This window comes from Monopterus albus, unplaced genomic scaffold (assembly GCF_001952655.1).
Source record: "Monopterus albus unplaced genomic scaffold, M_albus_1.0 scaffold121.1, whole genome shotgun sequence".
NCBI classification, from domain to species: Eukaryota; Metazoa; Chordata; class Actinopteri; order Synbranchiformes; family Synbranchidae; genus Monopterus; species Monopterus albus.
In genome coordinates, this window is record NW_018128001.1 from 798,065 (window position 1) to 817,195 (window position 19,131).

At 44.7% G+C, this 19,131-nt stretch overlaps 1 protein-coding gene across 1 annotated transcript in view; it reads right to left on the reverse strand.

The window, feature by feature from the left end:
- Positions 1-4,729: 4,729 nt before the first annotated feature.
- dag1 (dystroglycan 1) overlaps positions 4,730-19,131 on the reverse strand; it is a 19,469-nt gene continuing 5,067 nt past the window's right edge. The window contains exons 2-3 of the mRNA XM_020612136.1: positions 8,157-8,618; positions 4,730-8,016 (exon numbers count right to left, since the gene is read on the reverse strand). Coding sequence (XP_020467792.1) covers positions 6,190-8,016; positions 8,157-8,618 — 2,289 coding nt within the window. The 3' untranslated portion in view covers positions 4,730-6,189. The remainder of the gene's footprint in view (positions 8,017-8,156; positions 8,619-19,131) is intronic.

The window sequence follows — 19,131 nt, forward strand, 5'->3', positions numbered from 1 at the left end:
GCTGCTCATCTGCTGACAAATTCTCTCAGAACCCGTTCTGGCTTCCAATCTGTTTTAGAATCGATTTTAAATTACTGTCATTCATTTTTAAGGCGCTTAATGGATGGAGCCCTTCTTACCTCCTGCAGCGGAACAAGCCAGTGACATGGAATCTGTTTCTTTTAGACATACCTAGATACAAGCGCTGGGGTGATCATGCTTTCACCATAAAGGCCCCAAAACTATGGAGCAGTTTACCTATTAATATTAGATCTGTTAGTCCTTATGTCTCTGCTTAAACCCATTTATTTTTCAGAGCATTTGGATCATAGTAGAGCTGACATGTCTGCTCTTCAAGTGTTTTACTGTCCTTTGCTTTTATTTAATTTTATTGTGGCTTATGTAAAGCACTTTGGTCAACACACTGTTGTTTTTCAAGTGTTATATAAACACATTTTGGTTTGACTATCTATAGGTTCATGTTACCCCCCATATATTCTCCATATCCTGTGTTTTCATCAACCAAGACAATTTGAAGTGAAGAAATGTCAGCTGTTGTTCTGGGCTCAATAGGTATTAATGCTTGTGAAAACCAGGCAGACTCGGTGCCCTCTCTTCCTGCATGACGATGGGCAAAACGAACCATTTTTGTACAGCTGTAAATTTTATCTTCAGTAATGTCTTAAAAAGTTACAACAGTTGAAAACTGCAGGTAACACATTTATGATTATGTACATACAGCTTTATAGCTGGACAGTTCTTTCCTAAATGTTACCTGCTGTCATAGGAGATATAGTGGGAGTCAAAGCAGAAAAGGACAGGACTGACAGTTTATGCCACGATTCCAAAGAACCCAGCTGTTCTAAGCCGATGCTAACAACACCTAAATGAGTCAAACTGCTGTGCTGGGCGACGTATTCCATGTTTACTACATTAAACAGAAACTACTCTCCAACAGCTCGAGAGGTGGAGGGTCACTGTTTAGGACAGACGTCACTGCCCAGGCTCAGGGACACGGTGTCATGTTTACTCTGCTGAGCAGAATAAACACTGTTCATTGGAGTGAAGGACTATGTCATTGTGAGCGCTGACGAAAGTCTTCACGACTGTGTGGATGATAGCGAGGCTGCAGGAGAAGCTGAATTGTTTCTGAATTACTTCCCCTGGGATGGATAGTCAATTTATTTTCAATCTAAAGTCCTGATCCTCGACTTTTCCACCCGACCATCAGACTCTTACGTGGTCCCCTTTTTTATTCAGGCCCAGTAGCAGTAATATAAGGGCTGCAGCTGAATGTCGACCATGTGGACACTGAGGGTTGTAATCAGACTTCCTGCAAAAAGAACTCATTGCGACAGGAGCTATACCAGGTCCTCAAACAAACTGTCAAAACACAGTCTGGTGTTTCTCATGAGACTGTTCATGGACTGAAAAAAACAGCTCAGCCAGCTGAAATTAGATTTCATAAACTGTGTAATCCTAGAGAGAACGATCATCTATCTGAGCTGACTCAAGGAAAATGTTGTGTTTGTCATCCATTTCAAAAATACATTTTTACCTGGTTATTCAAAGTTTCTCATGGACGTGACAGTGCGATATTATGTATATGCTTGACTGCATGCACCAAATTAAAGATGAACTGCCACATAAACATGTGACTCCATAGCTAGAGAATATCCACATCTACAGGGACAAAGGAAAGGAAAACGCAACAACAGGTTTTCCTTTCCTTTGTCACCTGCACTCAGTAACCCATAATGTCCAAGTCCCATCAGTGGGACCTCAAGGTCTGTACTGGACGTCATCTAAACTCTATGACATACTACACAGTTGGAAAGCTCACAGTTGCAGCTTTGTAAGACGTTTACGGCCCCATATCAACGCAACAGTCCCGATTTTCATTTTGCAGCAGGAAAACACTCAACAGAACAGTTGCTACCTACCTTTCTCTGTTGTCTGTAGCCAAGTCGTGTGTGGCACAAAAGACTCCAATGAACAAAATCCACCCAAGCATTAGAACAAAAAACATACTGCATAGAGAAAAAGTCCAAAATCTGGAGTAGCTCTGTCTGTGACTTCAACCTGCAGTCTACAGGCTTTCTTTTTTTAACTTGTTTTCTGGTCCACCACCCAGGGACTTGACCTGGCACTAATCAAAACACCTATTGGGGTCATATAGCTCTCCCATTGGTCAGAGAGCACGTTAATCAATGCAATTAGCCAATCAACTTGTTGATTGACAGCCGAACCCTTCTCGGTGTTACTCTGGCTATTCTCAGGTTTTGGCAGAATGACTGACAAGCTCTGTAGCCAGTGAAATCATGAGTTTGAAAACGTATAAACCGCCTGGTAGAAAATATGTTTGTAAGGTTTAAAGGGCATTTCTGTGATTTACTGTCATTCATTTGAAGGCTACAAAGGAAATAGGGTGTGAATAATTGTTGTTGTTTAATTCAACTGTATTTGTGAAAAACATTTTTAATGAGTGACTTACTCTGTTCTGTTAATTGGTAGAAAAATAAAGTGGTGTTGTAACGAAGCTCTGTAAAAAGGGTTGAAGAAGGGGGGGTGAACAGGCCAAAATATGTTTTTAGAAGTCTTAATTAAAGCTAGAAAATGGACACATCTCATTTACAAAAGCATTTAGACCAGTTTTAATCCTGGGGTTGTAGGTTATTGAGTGTAGCCTGATGGGAAACGATAATTTCATCTATGTAACATTACATTTACATTGTCACTGCAGTGAAGTGGTCTGACAAAGTACAATGATATACAACTTATTGCCAAGGATCAGAGTAAAATGTAAATATTAATCTTTATTTGCATTTTGTTTTCTTCATAGCGGCTGAAGCCCACATCTAACAGCCACAACACAAATGTAAATAAATCACAAGAAGGCACCAGAACCAGGGAGTAATTGAATGTGCCTGCATGCCATTTATCTTCTGCATCCGTAAAACAGGCAGTGTGTGTCAGTAGAAGAGAATGATGTCTACCTTCTGAAATTACACCTTCAACATGAGTGTCTGAAACTAAAGTGAGACCTGTGCAAGCAACTCATAACTGATCTTTAATGCAAACTGAGACATAAATGTGCCTTTACCCTCCTGTGTGTTTCTACAGATCTGAATTCAGGCCACTATTCATCTAGTATCTGAGAAGTTCCACGTAACAACCAGGTATCAGGCGAGCATGCGGCCTACAAGCTGACTCCCATTCTTGGCTTTAACAAGTGCAGTTCTACGATTCTGAGAGGACGTACAAAGCACCGACGCTGCCTCGTAACCTCACGTCCTACACTAACCTTGTGATAATTCAGCCTTTGTAGACTTTTACCATCAGCCATCACTGTTGCTTGTGTATAGAAAAATAAAGTTGACTTGATGTGATCTTCCTGTGGGATACAGACAAAAGGACAGTTCAAATCATTTTAGCAACCTTCCTGTGATAGACTGGACTTGTCTAGTGCTCTGAAGGGGACTGATTAGTCCTTGGAAAATGTAGACTCAGCACATCTATAATCTGCCAGAATACCCAATCAGATGTGCTGTACACACGAGATGAGAATCTGCTTGTGTGGTGCTGAAGTTAATGTATGCTGTGGTAAGATCACAGTGGTCTGCAGTACTCCAGTGCCACAGCCTTTAAGATTTATTTCACTAGTTAATCTTATAATCTGTTTTCATAAAGACATGTTGAAACAACTCATCTTAGTTTGAAAGATGAGGACACTGTCATGAACACACACAAGGTGCCTCAATCCAACCAAGATCAATCCTCTATTAGTCTTTGTCACCGTGAGCCATTTGTACATTTTAGCACCTAGCGATGTCTTGGGAATGCGTTCATCATTGCTTCCTCCACCTCTAAATTAAACTCTGTCATGAATTATCACAGAGGTTCAACAGAGCTGGCAAACTGTGTACATCAAATCAATATTCTAAACAATCAATGCAAATGATCTGTATGCGTTGTGTGTAGAGACAGATTGAGCTGAGACTGTTTTCACAGCATAGCCTTTTTAATGGGCAGAGCTTTCAAACTGAATTGTCCAACTAGTCATTCAATAACAGAATAATTTAGTACAAAACGGACAGCAGTGAAACTGTTCCGGTGAGCCCAGAGACATAGACGGCTGCTGGGCAGCAAGCCATCAAGGAGGGCTAAAACTTCTGACGGTCTCAGGACACATTGATTTATCAATTTGAGGCTAAGCGGGAGCCGCAGAAAAGTGACAGCGACCAAAAGCCTCATCCATAAACATCAGTCAGGTTTTGACCAGGGAGCGTGACAGGATGAGACATTTCTCACGGGCGGAAACGTCCCAGCAGAACCAGCGAGGACAAGTTAAATCAGATGCATGAATGAAGAAGGGTTATTGTTGTTTTTTGATCATACCAGTCGGTTTTATTATGACAATGCACACTTGATAAACTAGAAGATTTGGCAGCCTGCAAAAACCAACAAGGTTATGACAATACGAGTCAGTGGACTGCGCCGTACATTATTATTGCAAAGGGTCACTTTCAGTAAGAACTCAATGAACAAAAGGACATCAAAATAAAATCTGTGATTACATAAAATATGGGTCATTCCATCTTTGTATAGTGGGAGATACATCTTTATATGCAAACTCACAAAAACAAAACACTTGAAATGTGTGACCAATGTCAGAAAAACTGAAGTGTACATAACTGAATCATAACTGAACTTCTAGGCTAAGATTTTACAAATCACAGAAGACTAATCATTAATCATGTTTTCTTTTAATAGTCAAACAATTTGAGGCTGTATCAAAAGCTCTGTAAAAAAATGGATTTTCATTGACCGTCTTTCAGCAATTACTGTAAATTCAAGGTTGTGTCTTCTGAATCGCTGCCTGCGTCGCCTCCTCTGAACATCTGTACAGTCCAATCTTGGACGGTCTCCATGGCACACAATGTCTCTCCTCAAGCTGGAGAGAAGAACTGCCTCGTTACATAAAAAAATAATTATCCAAGGGCCAAAATACACCGCAGGGCTCTTGTTCCTGTTTCAGGGTGTGGTATGTACTGTTTGTAGAACAGGGCAGAAATGGCATGTTCACTGTCGTGACATTAACCTTAAGGTCAAATTGCATGAACTGAAATCCACCCAACTATATATTTTGCTTCCAAATCTACATTAATCTCTTCATTCATAAGTTACCTACAGTAAATTATTACCTTTACATAAAAACAGCAGTTGCTGCTGCTGAGCCTGTTGGATCTGCTGAGGGTAGGAAGATGGGATTTTCATCTAATGGCTTGTAACTGATACACTGCCAAACCAAACAGGAATAAAAAGCTCCTGCAGGTTATTTTAGTGAGGCAGTCCCCCCCTCCACCGCCAAAAATATAATAGAGTCTATCAGAACATCTTCCAGATATACAGTGAATTTTAAAACCAATAAAACAAAAAAGACTTTATTATTCATCTCTAAATCTGTTTAGGCTACCTTGTTATTCTCATCTTTACTAGACATTGTGAATAAGGATAGAAACAGACAACTAGTGTTAAAAGGCAAACCGTATTGAGTCTGAATAAACACACCCACTCGTTCACACGCACACACCTCGCCCCCCCCATTCCTTTGTGTCGTCTGCAGGGGTGATCGGAGATCCTTGTGTCAGGTGTTTTCACAGATTCTCTTTCTCCACCGTAAAAACACGAGTTGGTGCTTGCAGTGGTCTGATGGCAGTTCACTGTCTTCTTGTATCGTTTTAAAGCAAGACAAAAGAAAAGCTGTTATAGTTCAGTCCAGATGGGAAGAAATGATAATAAACTTGGGATGAGAATGAAAAGGCTAATTAAAAGCCAGTATCCAAATCAACAGAAAAACTAATGAAATGCTGGGAAGGGAGCGCTCGTCTCCCAACTGTCAACTGGTTGACTTGAAAGCCAATGCGACAAGAATTTGTTGGTCCTAGGCCACTGTAGTAGCTGGGCTACCACCAACACAGTAGTCCCTCCCAGCTGTTTCAACCAATCGTCCCATCTGGCTGCAGTAAAACCCCACCTGACTCAACACTCCCCCTCCCAAACCAAAGTCCCCTGTAGCTGTTGTGTACTTTAGCACCTCTTGTCATCTCTCCCTGTAAATGTCCAGACAGACAAACACCAGAATGGAAACCGTTACAGTACCTCAGGCGTCCTCTCCCTCCACCCTGTGAGGGGAGAGTTAAACAAGTCTTAGGGCGGCACATAGGGAGGTGGAGATCTGTAGGGAGTCATGTTCTTGGGACGGGAGCCCTTGCCCTCCATGGGAGCGGTGAAGGGAGGTGGTGGCTGGTAGGGAGGTGCGTTGGGGTCCTCATCCCGCAGAGCTGTGTACTCCCCCAGCAGCTCCTGGTTGAGGGGAGTGGTCTCTGGCACGGCCATGTTGGGGTATTCGGGGGGTGGAAGTGGTGGCTTCTCTTCCTGAAGAATCAAGGGCATACTGGAAGATGGAGGTGGCTTAGAGTCATCAAGCTCATCAGCAAAAATAATAGGCACACCTTTCTTGATGAAGGTGGCCTGGTCCTCGATGGTTAGTTTGCCCTTTCTTTTCTTCCTGTAGCAAATCATTGCAATGATACCTGCTATTAGCAAGATTGCTGCAACCACCACAGCGGGAATGACTGTGTGGAGATAGACGTCGTCTGTGCTCTGCCGGCCTGTTCCCAGAGCTGGAGTGACCGCTGTTGTTTCAGGTATATCAATCTCTCCTGGCGGGATGAAGGAATATGTTTTACAGCTCGCCCTTCCCTTGACCATGACGTCCATAGGTAAGAATTCAGGCCCCATGGTGTACCTGAAGGTCTGCGAGGGCCTTCCGTCAGCACTGGCAAGTGTCCTGCTCATCACTGAGAGTTGTTCCTTCGGACACGGGTGCTGTGGAAGGCTGGTGTTTGTCCACTCTACCATGATGGACCCTTTGCTGATATTCCGGAGACTCACTGTGCTGCTGTTGCGGTCTCCCAGTGCATATGCCAGCTTCTTGACCAGCAGGATCTTCTTGTGGATATCGTTTGTTACTGAACGTGGCTCACCTTCAAATCGAGCTGTGAAGATCACAGGCGTCTTGTCATTGATGGGCCAGCGGTTCACACGCACCTCAAAAGCATCATTTGCATTCAAGCCACCTTTGTCAGTTGCCTGCATGAAGTACTCATGTTTTCCCACATGTTGGACATCAGGCAGGCCATAAAGAAGCTGGCTGGTGGAGTTGAACTGGATCCAGGAGCCCTCTCCAACCACTTCTTTGAGGTTCTGTCTCAGGGTGAGGCGCAGCTTATCCGTTGTCCCATCCTCTTTATCAAAGAATGTGTCCGATGGGATCTTAACCTCGAAATAGGTGCCCACCAGTGCATTGACCTGGTCAATAGGGTTACGCAAGACAGGCTTCTCATTGAATGGATCTGGGATGACACCAGGCGATGGTGTGGTGCTCCTGGACGGCTTAGCTGTGGTGGGCTTTGTCTCTTTGGGTGCTGGTGTGGTTTTGGGCCTCCTGGGCTTCTTGGTAGGTCTTTTGGTAGGTGTGGGTGGTGTGGGAGTGGGTTCCACATGAATAGGCCTTGTCATGGTTGGCTGAATGAGAACAGTGCTTGTTGTCTCCATTACCTTTGTTGGTTGAGGGGGTCCTAAGGTTGGAGTGTGGGCAATAGGGTCACGGACTTTGATTGTAGGCTTGCCTGGCAGGGGAACAGGGCCTCTTACAGGGGGAGCAGAACTTTCAGTTGGTGCAGCAATTGATGGAGAAGAGAGTGTTGGGATAATTCTTGTTGGAGGCTCCACTACAGTAGTTGGAGGAGGCAGTGAGAGAGCAGGTGTTGGAGTGTTGTTTAATTGGCGCTTGACCCGCTTAGGGACGTGGGGTTTCTTGTTGGCGATGTGCCATCCCACCACAGGGTAGCCCAGCTTGGCTGACATTGTGCCTTCCTTTGCAGGACCCTGGACACTGTTGATATTTGGGACTGTGCTCTGGTCCAGTGAGCAGCCGAGCTTCCACGACAGCAGAGCACCATTCTCCACCACCTGGAGAGACAGTGGTTCATGTCATTACATGTTAAATGATTCACTGACCAGCAAACACGTACTTATCGACCACATACTCATACAAGTAACAGCACTCATTCTCATGTATCATTTACTCACTCACTTATACATTTGCTCACCTTTTTGGCATTCCCTGGCCCTGCCATGAATGCAGACATGTCAAACAGCCGATTGTTGACCACAGGGAGGATCTTCATGTGCTGGAGCTCCACCCCAGAAAAGCTTCTCATGTTATCCAGGAGCTCCACCCTCTGCTCTGGGCTCATTTTGGTCAAATCAGCATCCAGGATCACTGTCAACACTGTGACGGGCTCCTCGCTGCCGCACATGAACGGCTGGATGTCGTCTTCGGTGGTAGCTTGGTTGGATGCCAGCTGGGCTGAATCTGGGTCCAAATGATCTTCAGGGTGTACCTCAATGGAAAAGACGTCTGAAGAAGAGGAGGATTTTGTGTGGTTGGAGATGGACACAGAGATGTAATGGACACCCTTGTCTTCCTCCAAAGGCAGACCCTGCAGGACTCTGCTGTTGGTATCCCAATGGAGCCAGGCAGGGAGGGAATCCTTCCCCATCTCAGTAATCTGAAACACACACAAAACAGGAAGTGAAGTGAAGTGACACATATTCAACACACACGTAATTTAACAGGAGAGATCACTGAGATCATGATAATAAACAAAGAGGTTTATCTGGTTTAGTGAAAAAGAAATGATGATTATTTGACATATGAACAATTCTACCAAAAAGTGATCTACAAACAAATGGCTCAAATAAAGCAAATGTAACTGATCTGTTATCGCCGCAGGTAGTAAAACACTTTTGACAGCAAGTGAAAGTGCAGCCAGATGCAGGAGTGAAGGGCCGGGATGCCTGCTAGAAACAACAGGAAGAGGATTTACTGCTGTGGCTCTGCAGCATGGTTTGCTCTGACATCCACTAAGCCCTGCTGCTTAGACGCAGACGTACAGGCTCAGTGCTTCGAATTTAATTTATACCTGACTAAAATTAAAATAACTTGGCCAATTATATGGCCGGGGGCGTCCCCGTGGCAGGAGGCTGATGGAGAGAAATGGATCACAGGGGAGAGACAATGCATCCACACACATAAATCCAAAAACAAGAACAAATGCATCCTGTGCTCCTGAGCCCCCACAACTTAATTCTGTGGCTAATAAATCTTGGTTGATCAATTATGTAGAGGCAGTGCTCCCTAGACACATCATTAATGCTCTAACCAGCACACAGGCGGTGCCGGGGGAAGCACACAAACACTTTCTCTTGCATGCAGACATACATACAGGGACATATGTGAAACACAGAACGCTTCATGTGTATTCTCCCTCAGACACACACACACACACACAGTACATGTGTGGCCATCAACACAAAATCACACCTGGCCAGGAGCTGGGCTTTAACAACGGCCCCCACCTGGACGCCAAGAAACCCCCCCGGGCACGAGCCCACACCTTCTTAAGCGTCTTCTCTTTTTCTTAGAAATGGATTTATTCCTTTCTCCAGGAGCAGAGGAAGCAGCCAGGGACAACGGCGGGGGGAAAGCTATTTCAGGCTTGTTATTTATGCCCTCCTGCCTTTTCTTTTCACCGTGCATTCTTTCCTGATACTCAGCTCCCTGTCTTATGCCTTTTCCTCTTTGGCACCCAGCCCCTCCTCTGCACTGACGCCTTCCTCTGTCCTGTTGTCATTATTTCAAACTGTCATTATCAAAATGTGACAGTCCTTTTCAGCGGCAGACAAAAACTCATTTCTGGATGGTGATGTAGGAAGATGTCATGATTCTTGTCCAAGATTATGCAGTCCAGCTTGAAAATGATTATGCAGGAAAATTCAGGGAATACAAATGTTATTTATAGTTCAGTTCACCTCAGTAGTTGCACTGCAGATTACAGGAACAAATGCAGGGCTCTTACAACCAACAGATGACTTGTACAAGATCAGCCTTTTATATCTTTTTGAAACAACGTCCACTGCCGGCAACAGAAATACCTCAAATCTGAGAAAGAAAAATACTATGTGTGTTCAGATGTACAGTAGGCTGCTTGAGCAAAGCTTGATTTAATTTGTCACAGTGTTCCACAGCCTCAAAACCTCGAACCGAGTGCCTCTTGACATGGCGGGACAAATTAAATCAGAGGCGATGAAGGACGAGTGAGTTTCCAGGCAGTAACCTCATAGCAGCCAAACCTGCTCTGTAAATGACTAACCAGCATCCTGAAAGGATGAGCATGATTAAATACTGGTGACAATGACATTTTTCAGGTACTTTGGGTAGTACATGTGTCAAACGTTACAACAAACTAAATCAGTTGTACCACATGCCATGACATCTGGCTCACATCTGGGGGAACCTCTGAATAACACAGGGAGACAGACATGCAGGGATTTTAATGCCTCCTGGGAACAAGAGGTGGGTGTCCCTCTCGATCCACAACACAAAGACTGTGGCTGTACTGGACAGCTCCCAGTTGTGACTGGTGAACACATCCCTGCCACTGCTAATTCTGTAGGCTCTTCAAGGCCATGGGCCAAAGGCAGTGATCTGTCTTTCTGGTTCTGTAAGAGTTAGAACAAAAACACTGCAGTGCCTTTTAAAGTCATCATGAACCCAGCAGAGACCTTGTAGTTCCCAGCCTCCCTAAAAGAACATGAAAAATACATCAAACCCCCCAAAATGTCAAGAAAAGTATTTCATTTCTTTTCCTGCTGCAGTGCGAGAAAGCTTGATGCTTGGCCCTAAAGGTTATGGCGTGCTCCCACAGACCAGCCTCCCTCTCCCTCCCATTCAGCACACACCCCTGGCAAGGTTAGAGCCCAGGCCCTTCTGCAGCAGCCAGGGAGAACCCTGCATTTTGGAAGATTTATTTGGAGAAGAACACGGGCACAGGCAGCAAGAATGGAGACTAAACTCCTTCCTGGGAAGCTATTAAGGTGGAGGCAAGGGCAAGTAGGGTAAAAACATAAGATATAGAAACAACAATCAAAGTTAATTTTCTTGGGGCATTTGCTGCAGAGTATGATAACCTCTGAAAGCAGCAGTTAAAAACCCTGCTCAAGGAATTTTCAACATGTCTTTTTCACCTCCAAAAAGACTCCGACCAGTTTTGAGTAAAAAGGCTTTTGTGGGGGGGGGGGGGGGCCTCACGTACAACAAAGGGCCCCCGACTTAAAAGACCATTAATTAAAATGAAATGAATGATAATCTCATCAAAAGTCGGACTTGTTTGATCATCTTTCTCTCTCAGTGACACATACACACGTCAGCCACAAAGCTGCCGTGACTATCAGCTCCGTGAGCTGCGGTGACAGCCACTGAGCTACAGAAAACCCGGCTGAAAATGTATTTGAAGTCTAAATAAGCGACAGGCATGAAATACTAGGAGACATTATCACTGCTCCATCCTTACTGTCCTCGCTCCCTGCTCCTGCTCAGCTGTGCAGTTTGGACTTACAGAGGAGCTGTGGTCTGAAGAGAGACGCCGTTACAGCCCAGACACAAAGCGACGCAGCCTCAGTGGGTAACGTTAGAGACGGTTAGTCCCATGTCAGTGTGTGTTCTACCACTGTAAAGCCCAATGTGAACAGTTTCAAGATGTCCCCAATGTTATTTGAGTCAGAAACGCACACATCGACAGCAGAGTTAATAAGCTCTTAATTTGTTCAACCACGTTTCTGAGAAGTCTTTATTTTTTCTGTCTGGTTTGGGGACTGTCTCCAATTTGTCCCCTGAGATCAGTGCCAGAGTGTAACTAAGCACATTTACTCACATACTGTACTTATGTACACTTTGGAGGTCCTGAACTTTGTTTTATGCTTATTACATTTCAGGGGGAATTACTGAAAAGTAACATTTTATATTTGAAACATATGATCAGGCTTTAAAATAAACGCTTTGTTACAGACTGAACTACAGTCCATGAAGCTAATTTTATACAATATTAGAACACTACTTACATTAATAACAACCCGAGATGTAATTATATAACAGTAATGCTCTGATGGGAGGCACTTCACTGACTAATGAGCACTTTTACATACATTCTGACGGCGATACTTTACTAAAATTAGGAATGCATGACTCTCTTGTGTTTTAGGTATATTTTATTTTAACCATCAGTTAAAGGCTTCGTCCACCTGTGACACGCAGCCGACACTGCTCTGGACAGGAATCAGGAACAAGCTGTAACACATTAGATGTATCATTGAAACTGGGGACAGAAAAGACACTGCTGTACACGTCTACATGTAAATGAATCATCAGGTTCCTACAAAGATTCACCTCAACATTGGAAGAACACACAACATATTTAAACTGACAGGATGTGTCTTAGTGGAGCTGTGTTTGGGGGTCACTGTAAACTCCCCTTAAGATTTCATGTCTAAAGGCCTGAACCTCTGGCTTCTTTCTGACAGATCCACATATTTCCTGAAACAGGAGAGTTTCCTGCCCAACCTGGCCTTGGAAGTGCTCCAGCCAAACACTGTCGATGCAGGAAAGTGAGCTGGACTTTCACTTAAGGTCTTTCATCGTTGCTCCTGTATATGGTTTATAATGGATGTGCTCTTATCTTCAGGTGCAGAGACACTGTGTTCTGCAGCTGCACCTTCTCTTGTCTCACTATCTCTCTGTTTGTCCTGCCTTTGCCCCAGCTCAATTTATGTCTCATGCACTCATGACCCAGTAATACAGCACATATCTATAGTGTTGCCTTTATCACAGTAAGACCCCCCTCCCCCACAAGCACACACCTTAATCATCACAGAACTTTTTTGAAGAGCTTGACGGGTGGGAGACAGACACAGAGAGTGAAAGACACTCTGATAGACCGGGATATTGACAGAGACAGAGAGGCGGGAGAGTGGAGGAGAAAGAAAGAGAGAGGTCAAGCAAGAAGAATGAGAAAGATTTCTCCTGAACAGAGAGATATTACGAGGAGGCGTCAAGTCTCTCAGCCTTCAGGGAGAGAAAGCAGCTCATTGTTATGGCAAGAGGAGAACATGGAGAAAGAAGGCCATTGTTAGCGGGGACCTGGTTGACAGCTCGACAGATAAGCCTCATAATTTGGAGACAGCGAGGGAAGAGGAGGAAGAGGGGGTGCACTCTGGGCACGCCGCTGTGATATGATGACTTGGGGTGAAATGAAAGTCGGCGTGGTGAGGGAACGGGGGGAAGGAAAAAAAGAGGGGGCACGAAAGGAATGGGGGCATGGAGGTAAGGAGGAGGAGGGGAAGAGGGCGGTAAGATGAAATGAGAATGATGGAGGGAAAAGCAGGGGAAGCGAGAGCTAATGTGAAAAGCTGAGGTGAGAAGTGGAGCGAGACCGAGAGAAAGGCAGCGAAGAGAAAGACGAGGTGAGAAAGCAAAATCTTCAATGACAGAAAGAGAGAAGGTGTAGAGGGAATTCCTGGCATAGTCAAGTGTTTCCAGTGGAAAATGTGAGCCAAGGAGGAGGGACGGCTGGCTGGACAGAGCAGCTACAGAACAGGGTGGCGGGACTTTGGGGGGCCAACAGGCAGGCAGATGCTTACGAGGGGAAATCCATCCACAGTCCATTTTCTATGGTGAAAACTCATTGGAGGCCCAGGACCACAGCAGGCACATTCACAATCTTTACCAGTGTAATCTGGGAACGGGAACTACGAGCAGTGACGACTGCAAATCCTGCAGCTCGAAACTGTCAACTCGTTTCTGAGGAAACCACCACGTTTTAAAAACTCTGGAGATCTGAAAATGGGTTGTGCAGGAAATTCGATTTGGTTCATATCGACGGTGCAACACACAGCGACAGACACACAAATGACAGACGCAACAGAAGCGGAGCGGTCCTGTAAAACTGCCACAGCAGACAGTGCCCCAGGTGAAGCAGGGCTTTTCAACCAGTGGTCCACAAAGCGCTGCAGGTGGCCCCTCATCATGCAGTCAGTAATGCAGCTTCACTGTAGGATCTTTTTAAAAACTCATTTGCTTGTGAATAACCAAAATGATTAAAAAAAAAAGTTTAAACAGCTAAAGTGACTTTCAGGATTAAAATAGTGCCCACCCCGGTTTAGCCCCCACACCACTGGCCCTCGGGTTACTTCTTACTCACAGTGGTGGTTCCTGGGTCACAATCAGTTGAAAAGTCCTGAGTTAAAGGGCCAGTTCACCCAAACAACTTAGATCCAACACATGGAGAAAGTTCAGCTTTTTGTTTGTTTCAGTCCTAAACTTTGGCTTCCATGATGCCAACACAGTGTATGTGGTTTACTGCAATGAAAGCACAATCTACATAAGTGGATACACTTCACTGTCAGATGATTTGGTATTATATCTGTATGCCTTTACTAGAAAACATCTTAAAACCAATGAATGTTCACAACAGGGTTTGTGGATTTTCACATTAGTGTTGAGATGTGGCAGAAATCTCAGAGCTCGATGAAAGCACTGTAGAGATGAGCCAAAAATATAAACAGCTTTGTAATTTGGGTGAACCCACCCTTTAAGGAGAGAGAGTGTTAATAATCCTACAGGGATAAAATAGACCGTTCACCTTATTCTTCACTAAGAACATCTGCCATGCATTTATTACAGATTACCTACGTTGTAAAGCAGAACTTAATTATGCTTTAAAGGGGCCTTGAACATTAAACCCACAATGCATATCCAAGACTCTACACGCTTCCAGTCCAAAATGAACACAGACCAGTGGGACATGACTTATGAGACATTCGCAAACTATTAAAGTTGAATGGAAATGCAAATTCCAGGAGATGAAATATGTCCTACTCCAGGCCCTGTAGTCGAACGATCCACAGGCCTCAGCTGCAGGAGGAAACTGTGCAGCTGTACACACAAGGAATCAACTCCTGGTACACCAGGGAGAACAAACAGCTGTGCACATGTACCTGCCTCAATTCAGTCACGTGCACACACTTACAGTATAACCACAAATACACTCCTGTCATATGGTCATTAATGTATAATGATGGCGAGGGCTTTTATCTATAAAACCAGTGCAAATTGCATCCGCTCTGTATTGTACACACACACACACACACACACACACACACACACACACCCTGTGGTGAACCTGGCTGCCAAGGGCTGCAGCAGAACTCATAAAGCACCCCCCATTCACTTTGTAGGTCTCTCTCTTTTGCTTTCAGTTTACGACAGTTAATGGAAACTCAGGAGCCAGTGGGAACTGGCCATTGTTTGGTTCCAGCTGTGTGGGCGAGAACAGACGGATGTAGTGTGTGCTGTGTGTGTGAGACGCCCAGCCAGCCTCTCACACTGACGTGCAAGAGCAAAACAGGGAAATGCTGAACGTGAACGAATGAAGATAAAACAACGCTGTGCACGCGTTAGGACGCTGATTGCCAATGTGTGTGTGTGTGTTTGCATGTTTTGTTAGGCCAAGGACAAGTAGAAGTCAAGTGAGGAGGCCGACATCCAGTAGCTCCGTGCATCCTGGCTCACTCACTACCTACTGTGCTATGCTGGACACTGGCACTGAGAAAAATAAAGCAGAGTGTAAATAAAGTCCTGGGCAGACAGATGTTGTGTGTGAGTGTGTGCACGAGAGAGAGAGGGACTGAAATGAAAAGACAGTGGGAGAGAGGACGAGACCTAAGAGGCAGCTAAAAGGGCAGAATTAAGTGAAAGACTGCACACACACACACACACACTGTGTATACTATTTATATGTGCATTAACATGCACGTTTGTAGACACGCTGCTCAGAACAATAACTCTCAGGGTGTGTGTGTGTGTGTGTGTGTGTTATCTCCGTCTCAGCATCTGGCTCGTTTTCCCCAGACTCTCAGCTTCAGCTCTGACTAATGCTGCAGCTGCACCAGAATTACTCACTATCAACACACACGCACACACACACCAATGTTCTACTACATCTTTACTCTTGAGGAGAGGCTCAGTTTTACTAGAACTGCAGGCGCACACACACACACACACACACACACACACACACACCTACATCCAGACCCTGGTTTTTCTGCCCACTCACACAATTTATTTTTTTCACAGTAAAGACTGGTACACGTTTCTATAAGCCCTGCATCTGTTACAGTAAAAGAGGACAAACAAATCTATTTATTCTCTAAACTCAGAGGCATCTGCATCCCACTTTTTCTGAAAGCAGACAAGCAAAAAAGACAATCTTTGCTCTGATTTTAAATTTAGTCTCTCTTGGCAAATCTCAAGGTTCTACATTCTAATGTTTCAGCAACAATGTTCATTTTCCCTGTTGATCAAGTCTTCACTTGATGTATGTAACGGTGAAAAATGTCCACCTCAGTGACGTGAAGTCTTCAAATGATTTTGTGTGACTGAACCCAAAGATGTTCAGTTTACTCTCACATAAACAAAGAAAAGCTGCAAAACCTCAGAAATGATGCTTATCAAAATGGTTACTGACGTATATTGATTAACTTCTGGCCAAATAGTTTCAGCTCTACTGCAGTAATCTGTTCCCTTTACATTTCACAGTACACACACTGGCCTTGGTGGTGAAACAAGCCAGCCACTCTCAGTTTTCTGCGTTTATTCTGCCAAAGGTTTAAAGTTGAGAGGATGACTTGTGTGAGGACAGGAAGTGAAGAGGAGAAACAGTGAGTTAGATGCACATGAGAAGCAGAACTACACTAAAGGAGGAGCTGCAGGCCAAATCAGAAGACTGTGAAATCCACTGTGACACAGCTACAATGGAGGGAAACGTGACAATTAAGCACATGCCATCCAAAGTTAAGTTCTGATCGCTTCTTCTGACCTGCACATACAAAGAATTCAGCTACAATTCGATTTAGTCCTCCTGACAATGGGCTGTTTGACAGACTCGCTTTCCCTGCAGCTGTCTGCAGGAGTGTGACCTGACAGGCTGAGTGCATCCTTAAAGAAGCACTTCTCCTCCTGACGAACAACTTGGCCAGGCCCTCGCTGCTCCCTAGGTCAGCAATTATCCCCTTTTCTCCTCTGATGCTGTGTGAATAAAACATTACCTATCTTTAGCTGGCTAACAAGCTATAGCGCCGACACAAACCATTAAATCTTAAACTTGCTGCTCAGGGATAATGACAGACATAGAATACACACAGAAGAGTCTTAGTGAAGTGGTGGAAATGCCTGAAGAGGAGACGGAGGCTGGTCCCTCGAAGCAAACGCAGCACAGTTTGAGTTGAGAAGAAAAGCAAGTGAGAGTTTCAGTCTGAACCCTGAGTTCACGCATTTGAACTGCACAGTACTTGTAAGAACAATAAGACTGCACAAAGCGTTTGGTTCTGTACTGAACCCAGCTGTGTAGTCCCACTCGGTCAGCTCGTCATCCTGCTTTTCCTGACCTGCACAAGGTGTCTGCAGGTCTGAACATGTCTTAAAGGTATAAACCATCTTAAATTTCATTTACAAAGGTTCTGTCAGGCAAAAGACTCAGAACGGAGGGTCAGTTCCATAAATTTATTGTTTTTAATTGGTTAATCCATATTTCTATCTTCTGTACCTTATTTGGCTCCCGGCATGGGCCCACCAGGAACAGGGCCCCTGAACAGGGACTTGCATAGGACCCTCAGACTATTAGTAGATATGTCGTGTCTCTCTGTGGTCATTTTACACCTGTTTCTGGTGTTTTATGTGCCTTTGCAGTCTTTTTGCCACCGCCTTCAAGTTTTCTGTCCATCATTCTTTGACCAGACTGTGTGGTGTGAAAAAGGTCTTAAAAAGGTTTACATTTAATGTGGCAGCCACTGCAGAGACTCTGCTTGATCCACACATAAACATCTGGTCACGGTCAACACATTGCTCTGTGTAGAACTGCCTTAACAGGCCATGGCCATCTATAAGTGTCCAGCATCTAAATATAATCTGCCACTGTAATGGCCACACACCAAATACGGCTCACTCACTGAGCATGGAGAGCCAATGAAAGCAGCCGGCTGCAGTGCAGCACCGCTTCCCCTCTAGGGGACAACCAAGCAGGGTGGAGGACACAGGCCAGGTCCAAAATCTGTGGTTGCTAGGCTACAGGAGGACACATGACACCAACACTGGGAGACCTTCTCCACAGTGCTGAACGGGCACAGAGAGCTTCTGCCTTTTCTGGTGGTGGTGGTGGGGGGGGGCAATGGCTGTTTGGCAGTCATCACAGACGCTAAAGGTCAAATGGAAATTACACCCTGAAATCCAACCCTGACATGAAGGCATCAGTGTGACCAACAGTGAAATCGCCTTGCACCGTGGACAGGAATGGGAAATGTTTTCCAGTAGAAATATGTCAAAGACAACGTTCAGAATCAGATTATGAATGAATTTGTGGGAGCATATAATTTAGAGCATATGAACCCAGCAGCCTCCTCGACTGTATGCTTAATTACATAGCAACATGGCCACCACCAATCTGGTGCCAGTAAACCCATCGCACTGTGTGCTAGCTTACAGATAGGGTGACTCATATGTTCTGGTGTGTATGTGGGTTTTTATCTTTGGGCTGCCTCCTCCCTCCTGCTCTCAGTTTTCCACTGCTACCCTGCCAGCTAAAAGCCAGGAGCCACACAGGCTTACAGGGTGAGCCTCCCTCTTGCAATGACTTTTTACTGCAGGACAGAAGCAGATGCCAGTAATAAGCAAGGCAAAAATAAAAGTAGTGCTGTTGCTGTCATCCCTGAGAATCACAGTTCAAAGTTTTGAACCAAGTTTTGCAAGCTAAACTGTAAAGAGAGCGGCAGAAGTAAACAGAATGATGGTTGTGGTTTTAAAGGCCATCAAAACGAAAATGTGGCTGGAGTCAGAGAAAAAAAGAAGCTCATGTTGCAAGAAAAAATATGCTTGTGTTGCAAGCTGTGGCTGCAAAGAGAGAGAGAAGGTTTGCTGATGTGCAGGAGAAAGACAGAATGACAGTAATAATAAAAGAAAAAAGAGGATTCCTTCAATGTCAGGCAGTGAAGAATGGAAATGTAACAAGATGCCAGGAAGAGAGCGAGAAGCGATAGAGAGGAGGAGGACGAGAGACAAGAGACGGACAGGGGGAGAAGATAATGAATTGAGAGGAAAGTTCGCAGTGGGGAGGAGAAGAGCAAGTTAGTTTTCAA